The sequence below is a fragment of the Alosa sapidissima genome, chromosome 5 (genome assembly GCF_018492685.1).
Source record: "Alosa sapidissima isolate fAloSap1 chromosome 5, fAloSap1.pri, whole genome shotgun sequence".
Taxonomy (NCBI): Eukaryota; Metazoa; Chordata; class Actinopteri; order Clupeiformes; family Clupeidae; genus Alosa; species Alosa sapidissima.
In genome coordinates this window covers 14673407-14698066 of record NC_055961.1, presented here as the reverse complement: position 1 = coordinate 14698066, position 24660 = coordinate 14673407, and the positions used below count along the sequence as shown (strand labels likewise).

Below are 24660 nucleotides of genomic sequence, written 5' to 3'. Positions count from 1 at the left end.
GAATTTTCATTACAGAAAAATATCCTGACTGCTTGTCCTATCTTAACTTAAGTTTCAAAGATTGGAAAAATCCTATCTTCCTATTACAGAAGCAGTTCCTAAACTCATGGCTGCGTCCTTTCTTATCTCAGACCTCCTATCTTATCTCAACTTAAGAAATCCTAACTGTAACCAAAGATCCTTGATCTGCTTGAACCCTCTCTGCTGTAACTGTCAGTTAGATTTTTAAATCGGCAATCGTCCTGTCATGCCTGTTTCTATGATTAGAATGTACACGACACTGCCTGTATCTATGATTAAAAGGTCAGTTTGCAAAGATGGTGTTCTAAAGACAGTTATTTGCTCAGATGGACAAACCATAATATCGAGAGAAATAGGCCTAAGGCCTATGTAGGAAGCAAGAGAGTGTGTCAATATTGATTCATTTGATGAACAGGATGAAAAGATGAAAAACAAAAAACATATTTATAATAATAAATACCGGTAATAATCTAATATTCTGTTATAATTATTCATATTTATTTGTTATAAATGTTTTAAAACACATAGCTTATAGGCTACATTTTTAAGTTTTCACTTAATTAACTTATTTAGTGAAATATGCTTTAGGGTGTTGCTAACAGTTGCTAACAGTCATGTCCATCATCTTGTCATAGGCTAGGCAACAACTACACAAGACTGTTGCAGTCAGTTTTGGCAGTTATTTTGAATTTAGGACAGGGTATGTGCCATCCTAAGTTAGGAAATTCTTGAGTTAGGATGGTTCTGTAATGGCCAAATTCCTATCTTTAGTAAAGATAGGCCTTTTTCCTAAATGCAGTTAGGAAACATGCTTCTGTAATACCAAAAATCCTAAATGCCATCCTAAACTGAGATAAGATAGGATTTCAGAGTTAAGGAAGTTTCAGGAAGTTTCAGTTTCAGAGGAAGTTTCTGTAATGAGGCCCCTGAACCCTAACCCTAATTCTAACTTCTAACCATAATCCTAACCCTAACTTGTGATGACAAAAACCGAATGTCACTTAATAACAGAAGCGTTATGTCATAAACGTTTATGACTTGTTTATGACACATTCATGACAGTGTCATGTCAGTCTTATGTTGATACTGTCAAATAAAGTGTAACCCAAATATGTTACAAATATATAATGCTTTATGACACATTTGGAGAAAGAACACAACAATAACAACAGCATTGCATTGATATAGTGCTTTTCAAGGCACCAAAAGCGAAGCGAAGCTAGCGAAGCGGTCATATAATGATTGTTTGTTTTTTTTTTTTTTTTCCCCCGTCATCTACTTCCTGAATTTTTGGTCAACGATACCCGGGACACCGAAACACCGGTGCACATGAAATTTGGTGGGTATGTAGCCCCACTAGACTTTTACGGAAAAAAATCGTTTCGTCCCCGGGGGCCACTCCCCCCCCCCATGCTGGGCCCCCCGACCTGCAAAAAAAGCAGTTTTTCCTAAATAACTACCTGAACCGTGGCACTGAGGATGAATAATCTTTTATGGTATGTTGGTCTCAAGGGCCCACATCAACCTGGCCCATAATCACTCATTTGTGATTTGCACCCCCCCGGTAAAAAATGAAAATGCAATATCATTCTGCTTTAATCGCCCCTATCTTCAGGTAAGATGTTCAAAACTGCACCAAATTGTATGTGTATGATTGACCTGGCATTCTCTGGCGGTATGCCAAGTTTCGTAGAATTTCATCCATGGGGGGGTCTAAAAAAATGTAGGTTATGTGTACATTTAGTGACTGTTCACTCATTGGCCTGTAGATGGCGGTGCACACATATACACATGCACACACACACACAGGTACACACATACTATCGGTATTAGAACGGCCGATACATAATTACAAATTCAGTAGGATTAAAAGAAAGCCAAATATTCATCATCATCATCATGGCTGCATTTCCAGTATTGGCGATAAGTAGTCGTTTGTCCACTAGATGGCGCATCGTTGCAGTGAGACGTAATTTTGTTGGAAGTTAAAAGTGGGTTGGAAAAACAATGGACGCTTCCTACAAAGACTGTACTTTACCGCAGAGAACGTCTAATAAGGATAGGACGATGTTCACATGAAATGTAATTCCCATTTCTTCTTGAAGCCAAAATAAATATGAGAATGTTTATCGGACATGCTTGGTTTTTACTGCAGGTACGTTAATCTTATAATATCAATAAGGACCTAGGTACAATAATGTTACCGTTAGTGTTGGTTGAGTGATGGAGGCCAATTTGATTTGTAGAAAACTATAAATGCGGTTATACCAAGCAAATTGATAGCAGCACTGTAATTGTATCTTTTTCACTGTTCATTACGGCCCAGAATGCCTTGCATGTCTTTATAACAAAACAACAAAGTAAAACCTAAATGCCCGTAAACATATGCATTTGCATACTTACATTTTTAATAATACTCTCCCATCATGATATTTAACAATAATGAAAAATTTAATTTGAATACCGTCAATGTGAAAACAACTCTATTATGTAAGCTATATATAGCTACTGTTCTCCTTGCGATTTCAGTTCGTATAGCCATACTATCCCATGGCAGAGCAAGGATTTCATGATTGGGCAAGGTTGCCCGGAGACATTGTGGCTGCTCAGAGACAGTGTGCATACTTGAAAGGCATTGTGATAGATGTACCAGAATAACTGCAAAGTGGGATAGTTACCATATACGTGTCAGGATACCCACAGACTCAGGTCAACAGGATCAGTTCAAGCCTCAAAGCTGTATTTATTAGCAGAATACGTGTCTCAGTCAAAACTCACAGAAGATCAATCCCAAAAATGAACAAGGTAAATGAGAAGCCTCCAAAAACACAGAAGATCCAGAAACAGCATAAACGGAAATCCAAAAAGAGTCCTTGAAGAATGTTCAAACGCACAGAGGAACTGACTTAACTTAGGGAGAGAAAAGTCCAGGATCAAGGGTAGAGAGCACTGTGTGACGGCCAAGGGTACAGATCTGAGTCTCTGGAACAGCGACGAGGACAGACAGGTAGCCAAGGTCTCAGCTGCTTAAAAAGTGTTTCAGTGTGATTACCCACAGGTGTGGGTAATCAGTACTCAGGGGAGAATGATTGAGTGGTTGCCGGCGATTGAGGAGTGGGTGTGGCTGAGGCAGAACCTGGCATGGCTGTGACAATACGGGTGGGTGGTTTACCAAATGCTGGAAACTTTTGGAATGTTTTCTTTTTTTTTTAGCTTATGCACCCTCACATTGGAGTCCCGAGTTCAAACACAAAATTTGGTATCGATATGTGACAGTGTTCCTGAGATATGGACGACTTCCTGTTTCGGAGCTTCGCCGCCGATTTCGTTTGGCTGAGACGGGCAAACGCTTTCGAAAATCAAAAATCCTTCCTGTAACTTTTGTGAGGCTTGGTCCAAGGATAATGTACGTCAAGTTTCGTGGCGTTCGGACCAAATTTGTGACCTGTGAAAATTTAGTTTTGCTTTCTGTTCAATCCAATATGGCGGACGAACGACACGCCCACCTGACGTCATCTTCGCGACCAACTTACACCGGTACTGACCGGACGTTTTAAAGTTGGAAAGGTTTCTGTCTCAAAGGGCCTAGGCGCTAGAGCTGACAAAAAATTAGGGAGACGGGAATAATAATAAAACTTTGCAAGCACACTTAATTAAACTGTGTTAAGCAGACGTGAACGGCAGGTTGAACAGATCTGCAACAGAAGGAGGTTGCTATGTTACCTCCAGCTGCAAAGTCAGCCATCTTTACCAGCTAACACGATAATCCAGTTACTGTACAACAACAGTATGACAGTTACAGGAAGATAATCGCTCAGATTTTCGTTATTAGGTCATTTGAAAATAGGCTATGGCTAAGCTAATCACTGGAGGTATTTTAATATTATGTTTCTTTTGCTAATGGTTAGGCAAGGCCTCCCTGTGGTTTTGATCAACCTAATCTTTATGTATTTATATCCTAATAACAGGACTGTAGTCAAGACCACCTTTGTCGAGTCCAAGACAAGTCCAAGACCAGGACTAGTCGAGACCAAGTCAAGACCGAGTCCAAAGAGGTTCGAGTCCAAGACAAGACCGAGTCCAAAAATGTTCGAGTCCGAGTCAAGACCGAGTCCAGGATAGGAAAAAAAGTCTTGTGCATGACAGTATCAAGACAATCATTTTGGGTTATTATTATTATTATCTAAAAGCAAAAACAGTGTGAACACACCCAGGATTTGTAAGTGTAGCCATTCCCCTTCTCCAATATTATTATAGGGCTGTCAAACGATTCAAAATATATATTTTGAAATGAATTCATCTCGATTAACCGCAATTATAAAGTTCCTAAAGACTAAAGCTTCAACATAAATCACAAAATTAATGAGTAACCACAAAGGTAAAAGTAAAACACTTTTATATTATTTAAATGATAATACTGACACAGTAATTGTGTTTTAAAGTATTCATTTCTTAAGAAATACTACACATACGATGCTGTTTAACTCATTTGTAAATGGTGCACTGTTACTTTAAGCCCATTGTGGCCACGTTCTCATAATGATCTTTTTTTTACCAGCTCCATTGAAATATAGCCTATAGCTAGTCCACAAGCTCTAATATTGTTTGTACCACATGTATTGTACAATATTAACAATGATAAGCATGATATTAAGTTGGTATAAACAGTTTTCATTCCTTTGGAAATAGAAGCATGTAATGACATGATGCTAGCTAGACATTTTCTGTTTGCAATTAAAAGTGAATGATGAGCCTGAGCCAGTCACCTAGCTATCTGAATGGAATGTGTTTCAATCGGCATAATATGTGCTTCATGTAAACAAATTATTGAAGACTTCAAGACTCACCAGTTCCATTACACAAAGGCAAAGACAACTCTTCATATTTTTGTCCATTTTTCAAATCACAGTGAGTGCAGCCTACATACATGTGTATAACTGGTCAGTAGTGGAAATCGGATAAATCCGCAATCTCCTCTAACCTCGTCTTTGTTGCCTTCCTTTTATAAGTTTCTTATATTAAAAAGGAGATATCAATTATCATCAACAACGACAAGCCAGCTGGAGCCTGCCAATCGTTTTCTCTCCTTCTCGTGTGCGTTCAGACGCGCTCTTAATTAAATGGAGTAGCATACGTTCAAGTTGGATCTTAATGGAGAGGAGCCGAAAAGTATCATCTTTATGTAACTGTTGCAGTTGGTGCATTTTGACATTGTAAACGTTATCTAACAAGAGTGAAAAGCAGTTTGCAGTAAAGCTACTATTTGGCTAAATGTTGGTTCCTCTTTATCTTCAGCTAACTCCACAGACAGTAAAATAAACTCTCAGGCTTGCGGTTTTAGGTTTTGCGGCTTCCGTTACGTGACATCAGCCCCCCACAAAGGTAAACACTATTGAGTTAATATTTTGTAACGCATTATGTATTTCAAAATGAATCGCGGCGATTAACACGTTAATTTTGATGGCCCTAAAGACACCTGGACTCGGTCGAGACCAAAAGCCATATTTGGCAAGACCAGTGGCCGAGACCGAGACAAGACCAAGTCCAAATACTAGCGAGTCCGAGACAAGTCCGAGACCATAGAAAAACGGTCTCGAGTCCGGACTCGAGTCCAAGACCGGACTCGAGTACTACAGCCCTGCCTAATAATAATGTCAATTGTAAACACTAAGGTGAAATGCGGTTATACTGTACCAAGCAAATTGATAGCAGCACTGTAATTGTATCTTTCGACTGTCATTTGTTGCATGTGCTACAAAAATCATTCTGTGCAATGGAAGATTTACCAACGTTACTCCGGTCTGATACAGTTTTGCGTGAGACTGAGGCCTAGTCCACACGTACCAAACCGATCTTTTTTTCCTCCGTCTTCCCTGGAACCGTATCAAGAATATTTGCGTCCAAACGGATCCATCTCAACACGACTCAACACGTTACTTCATACCCCAGGCCTATAGGTGGCACTGTTTCTTTACAGAAATTGACCAAAACTTGCGCTTTACAAACAGACAGAATAGGCTACGACGAAATGGCTAGTGCAAGGAAACCAGAATTGTTTGTGTGGACTGATGGTGAACTGTCAACTGTAGTCAAATGTAAAACTAATAAACTTTATTTTACGTTTTGTGAAGGGTGCAGTCCCGTCCTTTATTTGGCTAACACAGGTAGGCCTACTAATCACCTTTACTTTCTTTGGTTGTAGGATAGTCCGTGATTCACATTAGTTTTGGCTATCACTGCAATTAGGCTACTAAACGAAAGGCTTACCCAAGTTATAGGCTATTCTGTCGCCACATTTATAATATTGCTATAAAACCTTTGTTAGTAACAGTCAATACTTTTGCCTGCATCAAATCGCGCAAATCTTGCATTGGCATTCAGTGTGCTACCATCGGCTTAACGTGAGTTCTAAGCGTCTTTGTATGCTTATATCTGATTTCACTCGACTGTGAATGCATGTATATATGTTGTAAGACATGTAAAATAAATGAATGACACTGGCACTACGCACAAATTAATGTAGCCTAAACTTACACCGCACTTTCCTAATAACTTAAGTTCTCTCGCGTCACTGACAGTAGCTAGAATGCATAAAAAAACACCTGGAAAAACAGTGTTCAGTCCACCAAGTCATAAGCTATCGGCGCTGCGCAGCACCAGTTGTAATATTTATCTTACGGAGTGTAATCGTAGGTAATGTCATGTATGAAAACTAGTATTGTTAGGCAATACTATAAGTGCAAGTCCAGGGCAGCTGAGGTGTGGCGATGACATCATCGATACGCAAGCAGAATGTACGGTTTCGCTGTTTAAACGAATTCAAACGGGCTACGGTTTCAGATTTTTCCACTCTGGGACCAGGTTTCAAAAAAGTGCGGTTTCGGGCAGTGCGTTTACAGGATTCGTTTGGACGCTCGGCCAAGACGAAGCAAAACCTCTGCGTTTAACCTAAAAAGCGTCTCCGTGTGGACAGGCCCTGAGACGCCTGTTTATTTGTTTGAAGTGTGTGCAGGGTGTGAGAGGGGAATCGATGTGCTTTGATTCCAGCTTGGTAGTTGTAGTCTGTGAGATTAAAAAGCACGTGTGTGTGAAGTATCCAAACAATGACACCTTCTTTTCATTATGGCTGCTTTAGCAACACACCTTAAGCTACTGTGTAGTGGGTCCCATTTAGAAGTGGCTACTTCATTCACGCTTTCCTTGACTCATGGAGCTGCGTGAATTTTATTACAACTTTTCGCACAATATGGCAGTTTAAGTCTGCTTGATACTGTAAGGCGTAAGCCATTGGTTTCCAAAGGAGATTTTATTTGTGTCGCCAGCACAGCCTATTGACAATTTATGTTGTAAATAGGCCTACCTTATAGGCCTACCTGTAGCTTAGGGAAGCTAACAGCTTTCTATTAGGATCTAGTTTGTTAGTTACAGTTTTGTCATAACTCCCTGATGCATTTTTGCATTTAGAATAGCCAGAGGGTGGATATCTCAATCGGAAAATTAAACAATATCGGGCGCCTATGGACTAGGCTGGGCGAACCCAGCCTGATCTGCCCGCTATTTATTTTTTGATTTCTTAAAAGATTGAGCTTGGTCTGGTGAAAGCCAGACAAGCCATGGACCTCAGTTACACAATGCAAGGGAACATGAATCAGCCTATATTTGCACGAACAACAGCTCTACAACTTTGGCCCGTTAAAATGTGTATGAACAGTCTAGCGATGCATTTCATCAAGGCCCATTTGGACATGTCAGTTATTTGCACCACTGGTTAGATGTAAAACAGCATTTCGTTTCAGACTACTGTTACTTAATTTGTGCATTGACAATAAAGTATCACATGAACTAAAGATGACTAAAATCTTATGCAGAAGAAGAAACATTCACAAAAAATCCATCTATCCAAAAATGACCTTTGTTTTTGATAGCTGTTGAAAACGGCATGGAACTGACACAGATGTTTTTGTTTATTAATAAATAAATAAATAAATAAAAATATAACATTATGCTGATACCTTTTACTTTTCCCAAATACAATGTAGCCTACAGGTGTAAGTGACCTTTCATCAATCCAGTTGCAATGGATGAACTGTGATGAACTGCCCTACTTGTGATTGTTTAGAGATTTTAAAGGTTTTATAACAATGCTACAACTTCTTTGGCTATTCTACAATCTATTCACCTTTTCAGCGCCAGTAGGCTACTTTCTGTGCAGCCGCACACACACACACACAGGCATGCCAAACAAGCATACACAAAAGTTTCAAGAGTGGGGGATGGAGTAAAAGATGGAGACAAATTGATTAGTGTGATTTATTTTTCGCGGAAAGGATGTACAGGACTGAGCGGCGGTCATATTTTGTACCGCTATGCAGTACATCTAGTTTATAAGACAATTACATTTTTTTTTTTATCTTGACTGTTATCTCAAGAGCTGATTATTTCAGACAGTGAAATATTTACAGAACATTTTAATCTCTTACAATATGATACTTTGAACTGTCCTCTCCTCTGGGATAGTGTGTTGGGCCTTATTGTTTAGACAGTACAGAAACTATTCCTAGGTTAAAAACAACACATGCAGGCCTGTATGTTTTTAATTGATAATACCTTTTTTGCATTTCCTTTCTTATTGGAAATTAACAGCTCAGCAGAGAGTGTTGCATAGAAAAGAGCATGTTATAGACATCTCTACCTGCAAACTTCCCATCTCACTAGATGCGCAATATGAGGAGGATAAATATCCGGCCATGACTCAACAGGTAAGTGATGGGGAAAACAGTAAACATACTGTACGGGCATTTGTGGGCGGTAACCAGGTACGCCATGCTGTTGGAGGTGCAAACAAAAATTGCATCGCCAGTGAGATCACATAGGAAGGAGTTGGCTCAAGGGTTATAAAAGTATTTTGTTGTGTTCAGTTGTATAATAAAAGCACAGTTTTAATAGCTATCCATGTGTTCACTTCTGGTTCCTTAGCTATCATTTTGGTAACTATAACAACCTATTTGACATCTTTAGAACACTAAACATATCGGAGGTGCCAAATGTTAAGTTACTCCAGTGTAGATTTTTTGACGTTAATCTCTCTATATATATTGCTATTGCCTATTCAAAGTAAGGTGCCTGTTTCGAAGTTAACTAAAGGTCAGATCAACAAAAATCCTATATTGTTTGCACCTCCAAGTGGTCTGTGACGTAAGTTTGTGTGAAAGAATAGGGGGAAAGGTTCCAGTGGGGGCTGGCATAGAAGCAAAGAGCGGGGGTGAGGGTGTGTTTGTGTGTGTGTTTTAATGTACAGAAGCACATATACAGTCCATCTGATCAATAAGTATGTGCCTGGACTCAATTTTATACATTGACCATTTTCTCACACATTCATTTCTAACGGCCGGTCACTTTTGACCAGAAATACACATGGGTGTTCTAAAGTTAAATAAAACACTCAAATTGTTATAAAAATTATCAGAATTTGTTTTGTGTGTTCAGATGCCCTGTATTAACAAAGTCAAGGAGCCTCATGATGATCAGAATAAGTTAACAATATTTTTGAGAGAAAAGAATTGGTCACATTTGACCGCGAACACAACCGGAGGGTTAAATAGCATCTCTATGATACCCACACTTCTCAAGTTTGGGTGTACAATATTTTTCTAGAATGGAATCAACACTGTGTTGTTTTTTGTTTTTTAAAATAAGCCCTTGGCCAAGCTACCACCCAAGTGTCTGAGAGGGGGGTCCCATAACCACTTGAGACAGGAAAGATCACATTCATCCAAAGGTCCTGAGGCCCCCCTGCTCCTGACCGGATAACTATTTCTGTTGAACATTAGTTTTAAGCACGGTTCTCAAACTACAGTATAAGTTTCATCCAAAGAGGGGCTGGTTTGCCCTGCAGGTTTACCCTCTGACACTGGCATTCCTCCTTGGTGAGTGTCTCAGTCATAATACATTGCAGGTGAAGATAAGTTTGGTTTGTAAAATATGTTAAATATATCTTGACCTTTAACCTTCATTATTTTATTTGTCCCTATAGAGTCCTCCATTAAACACATCTGAAATGACACATGAAGGAGGTAAGCACTGTCATATTAAATTAAAAGTAAAATTGTGGAATCAAATATTCATAAATATGTTTTGATTAGTGTTATTAACATAACCAACAAGTTTGATACTCACAAACTATGAATGAGTCCTTTATATCTACAAAGAGCAGAGGAGCCAATCTCATAGTCTCCTTCATGTTGTGCTGTCATATTGATTAAGTCTCTGAAAACTGACATACTCCACTGCCTAGGCTTAGGCTATGTTCAGACTAGGTTTCTTTTTTTGACAAGAAAAGTTATCCAGACACTTTTTTGATTTGAACCACTCGTAGCAATTGATCATTGAGGTGCATTCACGCCCGTCCCGGATATAATGCGTTATCATAATAATAATAATATTAATAATAATAATAACTAGATATACCGCAGAGCGGTACGAAATATGACCGCCGCCCAGTCCAGCACATTTTTTCCACAAAAATAAGTCACGTTGAAAGGCATATATGATTCTAACTGTCTCACTGAATTGCATTATGCACAGTCAATTCTCACTGGTATCTGGTAGACAACAAGTACCAAAACATGATTAGTTCATAGTTCATTTGACATGTAAAATACATTTTATACAATCCCACCCCCATCTTGCCTGTTCATAATTCTGAGAAATTATTGAATTGTGTGCATGTGTGCGTGTACATGTTTATGTTTATGTTTATGTGTGTGTGGGTGGGTGTTTGTGTGTGTGTGTGTGTGTGCGCGCGCGTGTATGTGCTTGTGTGTGTGCCTGTGTATGTGCCTGTGTGTGTGCATGTGCATGCATGCGTACATATGTCTACTGTGTGAGTATGTGTCATATGTATGATTACTGTGAATGTATGTGTGTGTATCTGTTTATGCACATGTGTGCATATGAAATGGGTTAACATGACCCCTGGAGACAAACATACGCAAAGGACATCCTAGGACCTACGGTTCTCAAGATATTCACAGAAAACTCTGTTGGTGTACGGTCACTAAATGTACACATAAATTAATTTATTGTATGGCCCCCTATGAACGAAAGTCCACGGAACTTGGCATGCATTCGGAGGGTGTCATAATGATCCTACACTTTCAATTTCATGCAGTTTTGACCATGTCAGCCAGAGATATTTTGATTAAAACACCTAATTTTTTGCTTTTTAATTTTTAACTAGGTGGCGCTATACATGAAATAAGTGGTAATAGGATGGATTGACATGGCCCTTAAGACCAACATACAAAAAAAGGTGGTCCCCCTAGGCCCTACGGTTCTCAAGATATTCACAGAAAACTGTGTCTGGCCACCTACAGGCCAGTTGGTGTACAGTAACATAAATTAATTTATTGTGTGGCCCCCCATGAACGGAATTCCACTAAACTTGGCGTGCATTCAGAGGGTGTCATAATGATCCTACACTTTCGTGCTGTTTTGACCATGTTAGGTCACAGATACCTGCGATTACAACACCTCATTTTTACTTTTTTGTTTTTATCTAGGTGGCACTATACATGAAATGAGTGGTTATGGAATGGGTTGACATGGCCCCTTAAGATCAACATACAAAAAAAAGGTGGTCCTCCTAAACCCTACGGTTCTCGAGATATTCACAGAAAACTGTATCTGCCCTACCCTCCTTTCGGAGACGAGACTTTTAGTCGACTAAATCTTGACTAACAAAAATGATATTTGAATGACTAAATATGACAAAGACTAAAAAGGACATTTCGTCACAAAATGACTAAATTAAAAATAGGTGACAAAATTAACACTACTCACAACCTACTGTTGTTAAAAGTGAGGCCTAAGCAAAATAGGCTACAAGGCTGTCTGTGCGTCACAAACACGACTGACCCCCTTACTCAACAGTTCGCAATATTATTATTTTATGTTAAACCGCTCAGTCAAAACCTTATGTCGCAAATTGTGAAAAACATTGTTGTACATGTCAGACGGATAGGCATAGGCTACGGTTTATATTGCGTCGCTTTACACATAATGTTAGTTGCATTGATTGAAAACTGTAACAATAATACATTACAGTACATCGGGTGGCATAGCAGGCTATCTGTTCAAGTCATAGGTGACACCCAAAATGAATGACCTCCCCTGACAAGAGTTCGCGATAGTAAGAAATTGTCTACATTGATGCACGGAAAGAACACAGCCTCCGAATTTGCACATAGAGCTCACAATATCATATCCAAAAAAGTTAAACGGATTGGGCAACCTCATCAGCTGTCTCGATTGTGTCACTATAATCCAACTTTTAGACCGTCCTCCAGACGTGTTCTTTTTTTTTTAAGCAACCTTCCCAGGCCAATGAGACAAGCGTGTAGCTACAACATAAACAAAGCGAAACTCATGGCTGACATATCTTCTTGAGCGGTCTCTGATTGAGACACAGAGAGTTCTCAAGAACACTATTAGGTCTTTAAACATTTACCATCACACAGATTCATTCATCGGACCTAATATTTGTAGTTGCCTTCAAAAGAGGAAAAGAAAAGGTGATAGACCCCCCCTCCTATTTTTTTCTCACCGGATCTGCATCGATCTCAAATATGACATTTCTAAAATCAAATTGACGGAAATCCGTCCGAACTTTAATCCTTGAGTCTGATTTACGCTACGTGAAGATATTAGACTAAATCTACTGATCATTTGAAAAATTAAGACCTCCGTGAAAAAATTCCAGACTTCGAGGTGAAATTTAATACTTTTTAAGGCCTTAATTTAGGAAAATGAAATGTAATACTTTTTAATACTTTTAAGACTCCGCGGGTATCCTGTAAAAGCAGAAGAAAAGTCCAGAAACAAGAGCCTGGCATGTGTGCCAGGACCTTCCAGATGACTGTACAGGAGGTTAAGTAGTGTAATTTGGGCATCCTCTACCCCCCTAATAGCCCTATATGCAAACTGCATAGGATCCAAGGCCTCACCCACCCTTAACAACAACAACCATTTCACTATCTCTTCATTACCAGTGAGGTCAGTGCCACTGGTCTGAAGTCATTTAAAGTCTTTATAGTGTTGCCTTTTGGCACTGGGACTATAGTAGATTCCTTCCATATCTTTGGAACCCTTCTCTGTTTTAAGGACATTCTAAAAATATCAGTGAACACCCCACAGAGCTGTTCTGAACAGCACTTTAGCAATCTCCCAGTTATCCCATCTGGTCCTGGACTTTTATTGACCTTATTTATTTTAAGTACTGACCTTACGTCTTCCTGTGTAATTAAAAATGTACATGTTGTGGATTTTACCAGAGATTGCTCATCCGTTAATTTTTGAAGTTCATCTGAAAAGTCATGAATGTCAAAACGTGTTTGTCAAAACAAAAAATGTCAAAAAACTGTTTAATGCTTCAGAAATATCTCTATCACTCTCATAAGCTGGGATATGGACTGGCTTGTTTTGTGTTCTATGCAGGCCTGTCATTCTCTTGACACCTTCCCATGCTGCCTTCAAGTTATTGCTGCCCAGTCTCTTCTCTGTCTTACTTTTATATTGTAGCTTAGCTTTCTTGATTTCTGATCTGACCTCTTTTATTGTCTCTCTTTTTTCACCCTCATCCCCTTTGTGAAAAGCGCTATGTTTTTTCACTTGTTTCATGGATTTAGTGACCCATGGCTTGTTATTCGCATACACTTTTACATGCTTTATTGGAATAACAGTATCCTCACAGAAAGAGATATAACAGCATATGGTGTCAGCCAGTTCATCAATATTTGAAGCAGAGTCCATGAAAACAGTCCAATCTGTGCAATCAAAACAGCCCTGTAATTGGGAAACAGACTCATCATTCCAGACCTTGATCTTACTTTCTCCCTCTTAAGCACAGGTCTATTCCTAGGAGTGAGATGGATAGCATTGTGATCAGAGGAACCGAGAGGGGGCCGAGGGGAGGCCTTGTAAGCCTCCTTAATTGAGCCATAGCACAGATCTAGAGTATTATTTTTCCTAGTTGGGCATGTGACATATTGATAGAGGTTGAGACTTTTGCTCAGTTTGCAGTTATCAAAAAATCTCCCATAAGGAGACACGGGGCATCCGGAGAAAGAGATTGAAGTCTTTGAATCACCATGTGGATAGTATCAGTATATGCAGTTTGTGTATTGGCTTTGGGGTGTATGTATACTACAGTCACAAATATTTGGGGGAACTTCCTTGGGAGATAGAATGGGTGAACAGAGACAGACAACAGTTCGATGTCAGCTGTGCATATTAATTCCCTGACAGTGATGTTGTTACACCACCGCTGGTTTATACACACACACACACCACCACCCTGAGATTTTCCCGTAGATGTAACGTCCCTGTCCAACCTGAAAGGCGCCCTAAAGCCGCTGATTGATAAGTTCGCATCGGTATCTCTAGATGACAGCCACGGTCTCACTGAAGGCCATAATACAGGCGTTCCTGTATTTGTGTAAGTAATTCGAGTTAGCGTGCAGCTCATCGATTTTGTTTCTGAGCGACTGAACGTTCGCAAGTATTATGGATGGGAGCAGAATGCGCCGCAATGTTTGGTAGTGAAAAGAAACAAATTAATATGATGGAAGAGAGCGAACAAGGATATGATGAGGATGACATATTCTATACTGACACTCACTGTGGAAAATGAGGCCACTTCAACGCTGGAAGTTAGTTTGAACACAATAAATGTTCAGACAGGTGGATTGTGCCACTTACAGTGAATGGCACAGAGATTCACATGGAACTTGACACAGGAGCTATGGCAAATCATATCACAGTAAAAGACTTCAAAGCTCTGCACCACAAGCCAGTCATAAAAAACAAAAAAGTGGGATTGAGAGCTTACAATGGACAAATGATTGAAACACAGGTCGTCCACAAGTCCAGCACAAGCACATCAAGAGGAATCTACCGTTTGTGACAGTGCCAAAAGGCAAGGACTCCCTACTGGGACATCAAGCTTGTGAGGAAATGGGACTTGTTAAGCGTGTTCTAAACATTGCCAAGACAGAGAGAAAAGTACAGTCACCACAGCTGAAAAATACAAGAGTCACCACATCACAAGCAGACAACTTGGAAGCGCAGTACCCCAACATTTTTGATGGCATAGGGGTGCTGCCGTTCACATACAGCATTAAAATAAAGGGTAATGCTAGAGCTGTAGTGCATGCTCCACGTCGAATTCCTGTTCCGCTGAGACAAGATCTTTGCAAAGAACTGGACAGAATGGTGTCATTAAATGTCATTCAACCCACCAAGGGAGCCACAGAGTAAGTCAACTCAATGGTCTGCGTAAGGAAGCCAAATGGAGCTCTCAGAATATGCATGGACCCAAAAGACCTCAATGAGAACATCCTTAATTCACATCAAGTACGATAACGATAACAATAACTATACATATATATCGTTCTCGTTAATATGAATGACGACGTTCACACATAAACTATAACGATAACGACATGAAGAACGATATCGTTGGGGATCACTTTCAGAGCGATTTTCAGAACGATAAAAAGCTAATAGCCAATCAGAACCCATAGAATTTTAACCGTCACATTCATTAACACAAGGAGAGACTTTGTTTATCGTTGTTCAGTGTGAACGCTTTTATCGTTATGGTTATAGTTATCGTTATCGTTCTTGGTGTGAATGGGCCTTTAGAGAACAATATCAAATTCCCAAGAGGGAAGAGATCCTGAGTGAGATGGCTGGGGAACAGTGGTTCACAAAGCTCGATGCGTCACATGGATTTTGGCAGCTGCAAATTGACAGTGCAAGCGCAGACCTATGCACCTTCAATACGCCCTTTGGGCGCTACAGTTATCAGAGACTCCCCTTTGGTATTTCATCAGCATCAGAAAATGTTCACTGTGCAATGGAGAATGTGTTTAAAGGACTGGAGGGGGTCAGGGTTTATATTGATGATGTCATAATATGGGCAGAGACCCCAGGACAGCTCAACAGCAGAGTGCACAGTGCACTTCAGAGAGTCCAGAAGTACGGGCTCAGATTGAACAAGGAGAAATGCCAGTTCAGCACACAAGAAGTCACGTTTCTTGGGGATCGACTGACACCGGCAGGAGTACAGCAGGACATGAACAAAATTAAAGCAGTGACTGACATGCCCCAGCCAACGGACAAGAAGGCGGAACAAAGAGCATTAGGGATGGTGAACTACATGGGAAGATTTGTGCCTAATCTTGCCGCAAAGACTGGTGCTCTCCGCCAGCTCCTGCAGTCAAACACAGAGTGGTCCTGACACCAAACACATGACAAAGAGTGGAAAGAAATCAAGGACATTTTAAGCAAAGAGCCAGTGTTGGCCATTTTTGATCCAAGTAAGAAGACGCGAATCTCCATGGATGCCTCAAAAGATGGACTGGGGGCAGTCTTGCTGCAGGATCATGATGGGGCTTGGAAACCAGTGGCTTATGCTGCACGATCCATGACAGAAACAGAACAAAGATATGCAGAGATAAAAAAAAGAGTGTCTGGGGCTCGTCTTTGGCTGCGACAAGTTCCCCTCTTATGTCTTTAGCTTGCCATTCATTGAACTTGAGACCGACCACAAGCCACTCATAACTATCAGTAAAAAGCACTTGAATGAGATGACACCACGCATCCAGCGTATGATGATGCGTCTACAGAAGTATACCTATGAACTGGGTAACGCTTTAGAATACCATGTGCTTATTAGGTATTAACAGTGCATAATAAGCTGTTAACAATTTATTACTAACAGTTAGTTAATGGTTGTTATCCTTTAATTCCTGCTCACTGCAGCAATTTTGAAAGTGCATTTCTCACAGCTAAACCAAGCTAGATAGATAGATACAGTATAGAGATAGAAGGTTGGGCTTGTGGAACTATAGGTTACATGGTCCTCGCTTTTGATTGGGGGGCTGCAAAATGTACTACAACTAGATGTACCGCATAGCGGTACAAAATATGACCGCCGCTCAGTCCTGTACATCCGTTCCGCGAAAATAAATCACACTTCAATTTGTCTCCATATTTTACTCCATCCCCCACTCTTGAAACTTTTGTGTATGCTTGTTTGGCATGCCTGAGTGTGTGTGTGCGGCTGCACAGAAAGTACCCTACTGGTGCTGAAAAGGTGAATAGATTGTAGAATAGCCAAAGAAGATGTAGAATTGTTATAAAACCTTTAAAATCCCTAAACAATCACAAGTAGGGCAGTTCATCACAGTTCATCCATTGCAACTGGATTGATGAAAGGTCACTTACACCTGTAGGCTACATTGTATTTGGGAAAAGCAAAAGGTATCAGCATAATGTTATTTATTTATTTATTTTTTATGTATTTTTAAACAAAAACATCTCTGTCAGTTCCATGCCGTTTTCAACAGCTATCAAAAACAAAGGTCATTTTTGGATGGATGGATTTTTTGTGAATGTTTCTTCTTCTACATAAGATTTTAGTCATCTTTAGTTCATGTAATACTTTATTGTCAATGCACAAATTAAGTAACAGTAGTCTGAAACGTTATTGTTAATGCACAAATTAAGTAACAGTAGCCTAGTCTGAAACGAAATGCTGTTTTACATCTAACCAGTGGTGCAAATAACTGACATGTCCAAATGGGCCTTGATGAAATGCGTCGCTAGACTGTTCATACACATTTTAACGGGCCAAAGTTGAAGAGCTTTTGTCCGTTATTGTTAGTGCAAATATAGGCTGATTCATGTTCCCTTGCATTGTTTAACTGAGGTCCATGGCTAGTCTGGCTTTCATCAGACCAAGCTCAATCTTTTAAGAAATCAAAAAATAAATAGCGGGCAGATCAGGCTGAGTTCACCCAGCCTAGTCCATAGGCACCCGATATTGTTTAATTTTCCGATTGAGATATACACGCTCTGGCTATTCTAAATGCAAAAATGCATCAGGGAGTTATGACAAAACGGTAACTAACAAACTAGATCCTAATAGAAAGCTGTTAGCTTCTGTCGTGGAAATCATCCACTTCCAAAAACCTCCAATCCAACTAGCACTCTGATGTCAAAGACCCGAAGGAGAACACCAAGACGAGAGAAGCTGAAGACTGTTGATCCTTTATTCACCGTATTGCAGTAATGATACAATCCAAACAGCGTCAGGACTGGACCGTCAGGCAATAGAGTGGTGAGTGGCAGCTGCTACCCCGATGAGATCTGATCTGAATGTGCCTGAGCTCTCTCCTTTATACTCTCGGGGGCCTGAGAGGCGTTCCTATCCCCAGGAACGTCACCAGGCCCCTTTTAGCCAATCAGAGCGTTTTGGGACTTGAGATATTGGTGGAAACTCCTCCTCACATAAACATTAAAAAATGTGTGTTGCTAGGCAGAAATGTGTGTCCAGGTTCTATGTGTAATCTGTTGCCAGGCAGGGTACGTTTTGATTTGGTTCTATGTGTCACTTCAACATCTGGTTTCACTTCCTCTCTCTGGAAGTCCCTGCTCCTCCTTTTCTGCTAGCCCCTTCTATTTCTGCCCTTCTGGTAAGCACCTTTTCTCCCCCAGGCCCTGTTTTGTTTATTTCCACTCTTTGACTTCCAGTAAATGTTTGCATACCAGCCACTCTTAGCCTTTGACCGTTCCAGTCTCATGACTTCCAGTAAATGTTTGCATAACAGCTGCACAACCAATGTTTTCATATTAAATGGGTACACACACAAGTATTATTATTATCATGTCTAGATAAAGTCACCACATTCCCCCCTTTGAGGCTAAATTAGCCTCACTATGCAGCATAAGCATCATTTAAACAAAGGAGTGTGTCATAACCCCGTATATTGTCATGACACCTCAGGCTATGTGCACATGAGTGAGTTACAGGGGAATGGTGTCTACTACTACAAACCTTATTGCATGCGTAAAATCTTAAACCTTATAACTAGTAAATGTGTTGGCATCATTGCCTTTACGAGAGTAAATAACATCGGTAAGCAAGCCCTGAACGCCCAGATCAAGTGACAGAAAGACCAATTCCTTGTCATGAACATATGGCTAGGACCCGAGACGGATTTGTCCCCAAAGCGGCTAATGTGCTAGTCACCTTGAGCATAAAGAGATTTCATGCAACGGCCATTGGTGCCAAATCGGAGTTACATAACAACTTCATGATCCTATTCGTCACTTGCCCATCCCCTAATGGCTCCTTTAGTAGTACATGGTATATATGGCCCTTTTCTGGCCTTTATGCGTCACACTACACCCCCCTTCGTTACTCGCAACGTCATCCCCTTTCTCCTCCGGAGTCCTCCGGGCATTCACACTAGCGTGAGACTGGGTGAGCACACCGGCCGCAGGCGCGCTACGCCGAGGGGACGGGCCGCCATGCTCTGCCTTAGGTTGCCCCTGCTGGCCAATGGGGTCGTACCCGTCCTTGAGCGCTGACCGCGCCACACACCTGCCACACCACTAGGCGGGCCAGGTCCGGCGTGCGGTAACCTGGGGTGAGGTGATCACTTCTAGTAGCAAGCTTTGGTTACGTCTATCCAGATTTGGATGGCCTTGCAGTGGAGGGCTACACCTCCATAAAACTTAAGTTACCGTCTATGAATAGCGAAGCACTAAGATATAAAATTGAATCAAGATCACTTAAGGCGACTCATTCGTATCAGGTCACAGCCCATAATACCCCTTGACTCTAGTATCCCTTGACTCTGTCACCTGGGCGTGCAGTCACGTGCCTTGTGAATTACCTGTCAGTGTTGTGTATGTGAGTGTGCGTCAGCGTGTGTGTAGAGGTGGGTGACTCGCAGGACCCCACCCCTACTCGTATATATTCGGGAGAGGAAACTCCGGGGGAGGAAACTCCTGCCCCTGCTTCCGCTCCTGCTCCAGCATCATATAACCCTCGTTGAACTCGTTTTCCATTATTCGTCCCACACTAGTTTGTACTAAAAGGATCCTCTCACTCGCATCCTCCTCGTCCCAGGGCATCCTTACATTTTGGACCACTAGTTGTCTAGCGACCACTTTGGAGCAACCCTTACCACAACATTGAGTAATACAGCAAAACATTCCTACCACTAAGGCTGCCCCAAACAATAACTTTCCCAGAAATGCTACAATCTTACCCCCCCATGACCCAAAGGTGTCCGTTAGCCACTGGGTTACGGGGGCAAAAATGTCCGGGATTCCAGCAAATGTCGGTGCCAATCCAGAGTTCTCGTGGGCCTCCTTGTTGACGGCCTTGAGCCTGTTCATCGCGTTCGTGAAGTCATCCATGTTCTCGCCTTCACCTGGGACGTACGTACAGCACGAATCTGTCCCGACGATTGCGCACACTCCACCTTCCTTTGCCAGTATCCAGTCCACTGCTATCCTGGTTTCCATTGCCATTCTCGTGGTGGCGTTCAGCCTTTTATCAAGCGCGTTGAACGCATCCACTGTGGCATTCATGAACCGTAGGGCGTTGTAGTGGATGTAGTTGATCCATTGAACATTCTTGGCGATGCCTATGGATGCTCCGTAGACGGGGATGGCGGCTTCAAATCCGGCGAGCACCTCGTCTCGTGCTTTGAACTGTCTCGGGACGTTGTGGGGCTGTCCGAATACGTCCATATATACTCCATCGTTGGCGTCCCTCCGACTTCTCCTCAGGTTCCCTTCTACGGGTGTCTGCTGGTTGTGCCCTGGGCCGGTCGAGTTCGATGTTGAGTTGCATTCTGACCAGGGGACTATGTAGGTTTGCTGGGCCAGGGTGACCCTTGCACACTTTCCCCTCCAGTATTTCGGAAGGGTGTTTCGCAGTCCCCATCGTCTTCCACAGGCCCACCATAAGTCTGCCAGCGGAACATCCCGTTCGCTCATCCAGTTTACACCCAACATCGTGATGTTTGCTTCGACTCCACTCCTCTTCCCGCTTTCGCTCCTCTCTACTAGGCGAAACAAGAAGCCGTTGGATTCGTGGACCCACTTTGCTGCGCAGCGTCCTTCAAATGCTCCTACATCCTTCGGGTCCCCTTTGACCATGCCTTCAAAGGGGGGTACTTCAAAGCATTCAAACTCTACGTCTTCTGGTATTTCATAGAGGCGGTGTGTTTTCCTCGCTACCCTGGTTCCTATGCCTGGGTAGTCTTTTGCACATCTCGCCTCATTTTCTTGGGTCTTGTGCTTTTCTTTTCCTTTTGTCTGCCCTGCATGTAAGGGGCCTATACCAGTCCCCCACTTACGTAACTTCTCGCTTCCTAATTGCTCAAAACATGCAAAGGGAGACAGCTTGTCTTCTTCGTACTGCCTTCCCGACGCTCGATATACCGCATCCTCTTCTCCACTTCCTGGCGCTGGTAGTATGGCCAGCTTGGGTCTCACTGCTGAGCACACATAACATCCTCCTTCTGGCTTCACTGTCTTTGCTGTGTATTTGGCCCATTGCATCCATGAATTGTCCTCCCACGCCTCCAGTGCGCCTGTTGATCTCTTTCTTCTTCTTTTGGCCTGAGTCCCATCAGTCTGGTTCTTTGACGGGTTTTCTGGAAGTGTGCTTGTACTGTTTACATTCTTGCTCTCATTCTGGCTTGACGGGTTTTCTAGAAGCGTGCTTGTACTATTTACAATTTTGCTCTCATTCTTGCTTTGAGTCGTTGCACTGTCCAGCACCGGGATGTATTCGTTACTTCCCGATGCTTCTAACTCTAGGGTGGGCATCTCATCCCCCGATTCCCCTATGTACAGAATATTGTTCGTGTCTAGGGCACCGTCGTCGAGCAGCTCCTCTCCGTCCCCTCGCAGAGCGTCACTGGGGGTAGCAGTCTGTACCCCCTTCGTCGCTTCCGTCGTCCTCTGGGAATCTCCGGAGAGGCCAATCCATGGCCTCCTCGAAGCCCCCAGTCCAGTGGGCATCGGGGGAGTCGTCCAGGCCGATCCCTCGGAGTACTCGTCTTGTCTCTTGGCTGGTCCCTGGGTGGCTGTCCCCGAAGTGGGGGCCACCCGTGGTGTGTCCTGAGTCCGTCGGCCTCTCCACAGGCTCCGCAGGAAGTTGCGAGCCCTGTCGAGGAGGTGTCCGGGGGGGAGGCGTAAGGACAGCGGGTAGCCTGAGCGCGTCGAGGGCCTCGGCAATCTCTGCGGCGGATGGCTGTGCTCCAGTCTGGTCGTCAGCGGGGGCGTCGGCTGGGTATGGGTAATCCCAGTCGGCGTAGAAGTCTCCAAAGTCGATGGTGTCGTTCCCTTGCTGGTGTGGCGGTGGCGGGGGCGGTGCTTCTTCTTCCGACCTCGGCGTTTCTTCGGCGTCACTCCCCGTGAGGTCGGGCGTGGTCGTGGTCCGAGAGTGGGCTGTGGGGTCAGCTGGTGGATCACCGCTGGTCGAGGCGGTGGCAGGTCTGGATACTTGGGATTCGGGAGTGGCTCCCACTTCAGGTGGATGTCGCCTTCCCATCCTCGAGCCTGGCTCGGCTCCAGCATCGCCAGCACCTGTAGGCACAGATAGGGGAGGGAAAACAGCAGGCACCCTAGGTACATTCCGCCCAGGGTCATCAGTAGGAGCCGGCAGTATCCTCCGCCTCGTACTCCTACGCGCACCTGGTCCTCCCCTTTGTTCCCCACCACCATCATCCTCCCCGGGGGAGTCTGGTGGGGGTCCTGGCGGGCCCTGGTCCCCGTCATCGTCTTCCGCTTCCTCTGGCCCTCTCGCTCCTTCTGGTGGCACCGCCCTGTAACAAGAGTTAAGGTGATACCACAAATCTGATCCTTGCACTCTTACCGCCCGGGGGGTAGCCTGGGTCACTCGGTAGGGCCCTTCTGCCCTGGGGTCGAGACACGATCTCTTAAACACCCTCAGGTATACCCAGTCTCCCACTTGGATCGGTCCGGGCTCAGTCCTCCGCTCCCGAGCTCTTTCTCTTCTCTTCTGCTCGTTGAAAACTGCCCTGTGAACTTGAGAGAGCTGTTTAATGTAACTGCTTACTTCCTGTTCTAAAATTTCCAGCGGAGGCCTCTGATCCCCTCTGAACCGTGGTGTGGGCATTGCCCGCCCCGTCACCATTTCGTGCGGGGTCAGATGCGTGGTTCGATTTTTTTCGCAACGCATTTTCATCAGCGCGATTGGCAGCGCGTCAACCCAATTTAAGTTTGGCAGATTTGGATCGTCATGGGCGCTTTGGACGATCTTCGCTATTTTATTTTTCAGCGTTCCGTTCGCCCTTTCAACCATCCCCTGGGACTGCGGGTGGTAAACACAACCAAACCGAGTCTTGATGCACAGCGCCTGCGCAATCTTTTTCCACGTGTTGGCCGTAAACGCTCGGCCATTGTCGCTACTGATTATTTCTGGGATCCCAAACCTGGGTATCACTTCCCTTGCTAGGAATCGAATCACCGTTTTTTCGTCCTGCCCTCGGCTTGGGCAGGCTTCTACCCATCGTGAGTAGCGGCATATTATCACCAGTACGTGTTTGTACGCGTTTACCGTTCGACCCATGTCGATGTAGTCCATTACCAGGTGTTTGAACGGTCCCTCTGGGAGTGGCACGTGTCCCAGGGGCCGTGGTCCTATGCCTATTGTTATGTTGTTTCTGTAATTGTGCGTGGCACAGGTGTGGCAATTTCTTAGCACGTAATTGATGCGATCTTGAAGGTATGGGGCCCAGAACCCCTTGTCAAGTATCTGCCGCTTGACCTCCCCCCTTGCGCAATGATCCACATCATGCGCATCATGAATGAGGAGATCAAGGAGTCTACTTGGGGCCACCACCCTTCCATCATGACTCCTCCACACCCCATTTCTGCCTTTCGACGCACCCCTTTCCTCCCACAGCAGTGTTTCGGCACGCGGTGCCTCACTCTGTGCGTCTTTGATAGCGCTAAGCGTGAGCATGGGATCCACAATTCTAAGCGTTCGTCCGTCAGGCAAGGTTCGGACCACTGGGGCTTGTATCACTGTGTCGGTTGCCGTAAAGAAACGATCAATTACGCCTGGCGAGTACCTGGCCTCGCAGGGCTTGTCCCCGCACTCGGGGCAACTGGCCCTCTGGCATAGCGCGCAACAGACGGGATCTACCTGGTGCTTGTGGTCGTCATCACACCATTGAGAGCACCACATACATGTGTTGTAAGGGTAGGGGCATTTTGTAGGGCAGGGCACGCTGTGCCCCGTCCTGTTGAGCAGTATTTTATGTGGTTCGTTATCCTGTGGAGATTTAGGGGCGGCATTTGACCTTCTAGCCTCCAACGCCGCTTCCTTTGCTGCCTCATCTGCCTGTGCATTCCCTAGAGTAATGTAGTCCTGTCCCTTACAATGCGCCTTGCATTTGCATATTGCCAGCGTCTTTGGGCGCATCATCGCCGCTAACAACAACTGAATCTGCTCCAGATGCTGGATGGGGCTCCCATCCGATTTCTTGAACCCTCTCTGTTTCCACTGAGCGCCATGCACATGGCAGACGTTGTGGGCATAGGCGCTGTCCGTGTGTACGGTTGCATCCTGTCCCTCCGCCAGGGAGCATGCTGCTGTCAGCGCCTTTAGTTCAGCTAGTTGCGCTGAACATGGTTGTGTGCATGGCTCACTCATAATTGTCGCAAATGTTTCTGGACCTGTCATCTGCACTACGCTGAATCCTGCATGTGTCCTGTTGTCATAGTTATGGCTAGAGCCGT

General features: G+C 43.4%; 1 protein-coding gene across 1 annotated transcript in view; it reads left to right on the top strand.

Annotated features, from left to right (window-relative positions):
- Nucleotides 1-24660, top strand: part of LOC121709643 — a 94504-nt gene that overhangs the window by 53549 nt on the left and 16295 nt on the right. Inside the window, exons 2-3 of the mRNA XM_042093208.1 lie at nucleotides 8665-8780; nucleotides 10055-10094. Coding sequence (XP_041949142.1) covers nucleotides 8665-8780; nucleotides 10055-10094 — 156 coding nt within the window. The remainder of the gene's footprint in view (nucleotides 1-8664; nucleotides 8781-10054; nucleotides 10095-24660) is intronic.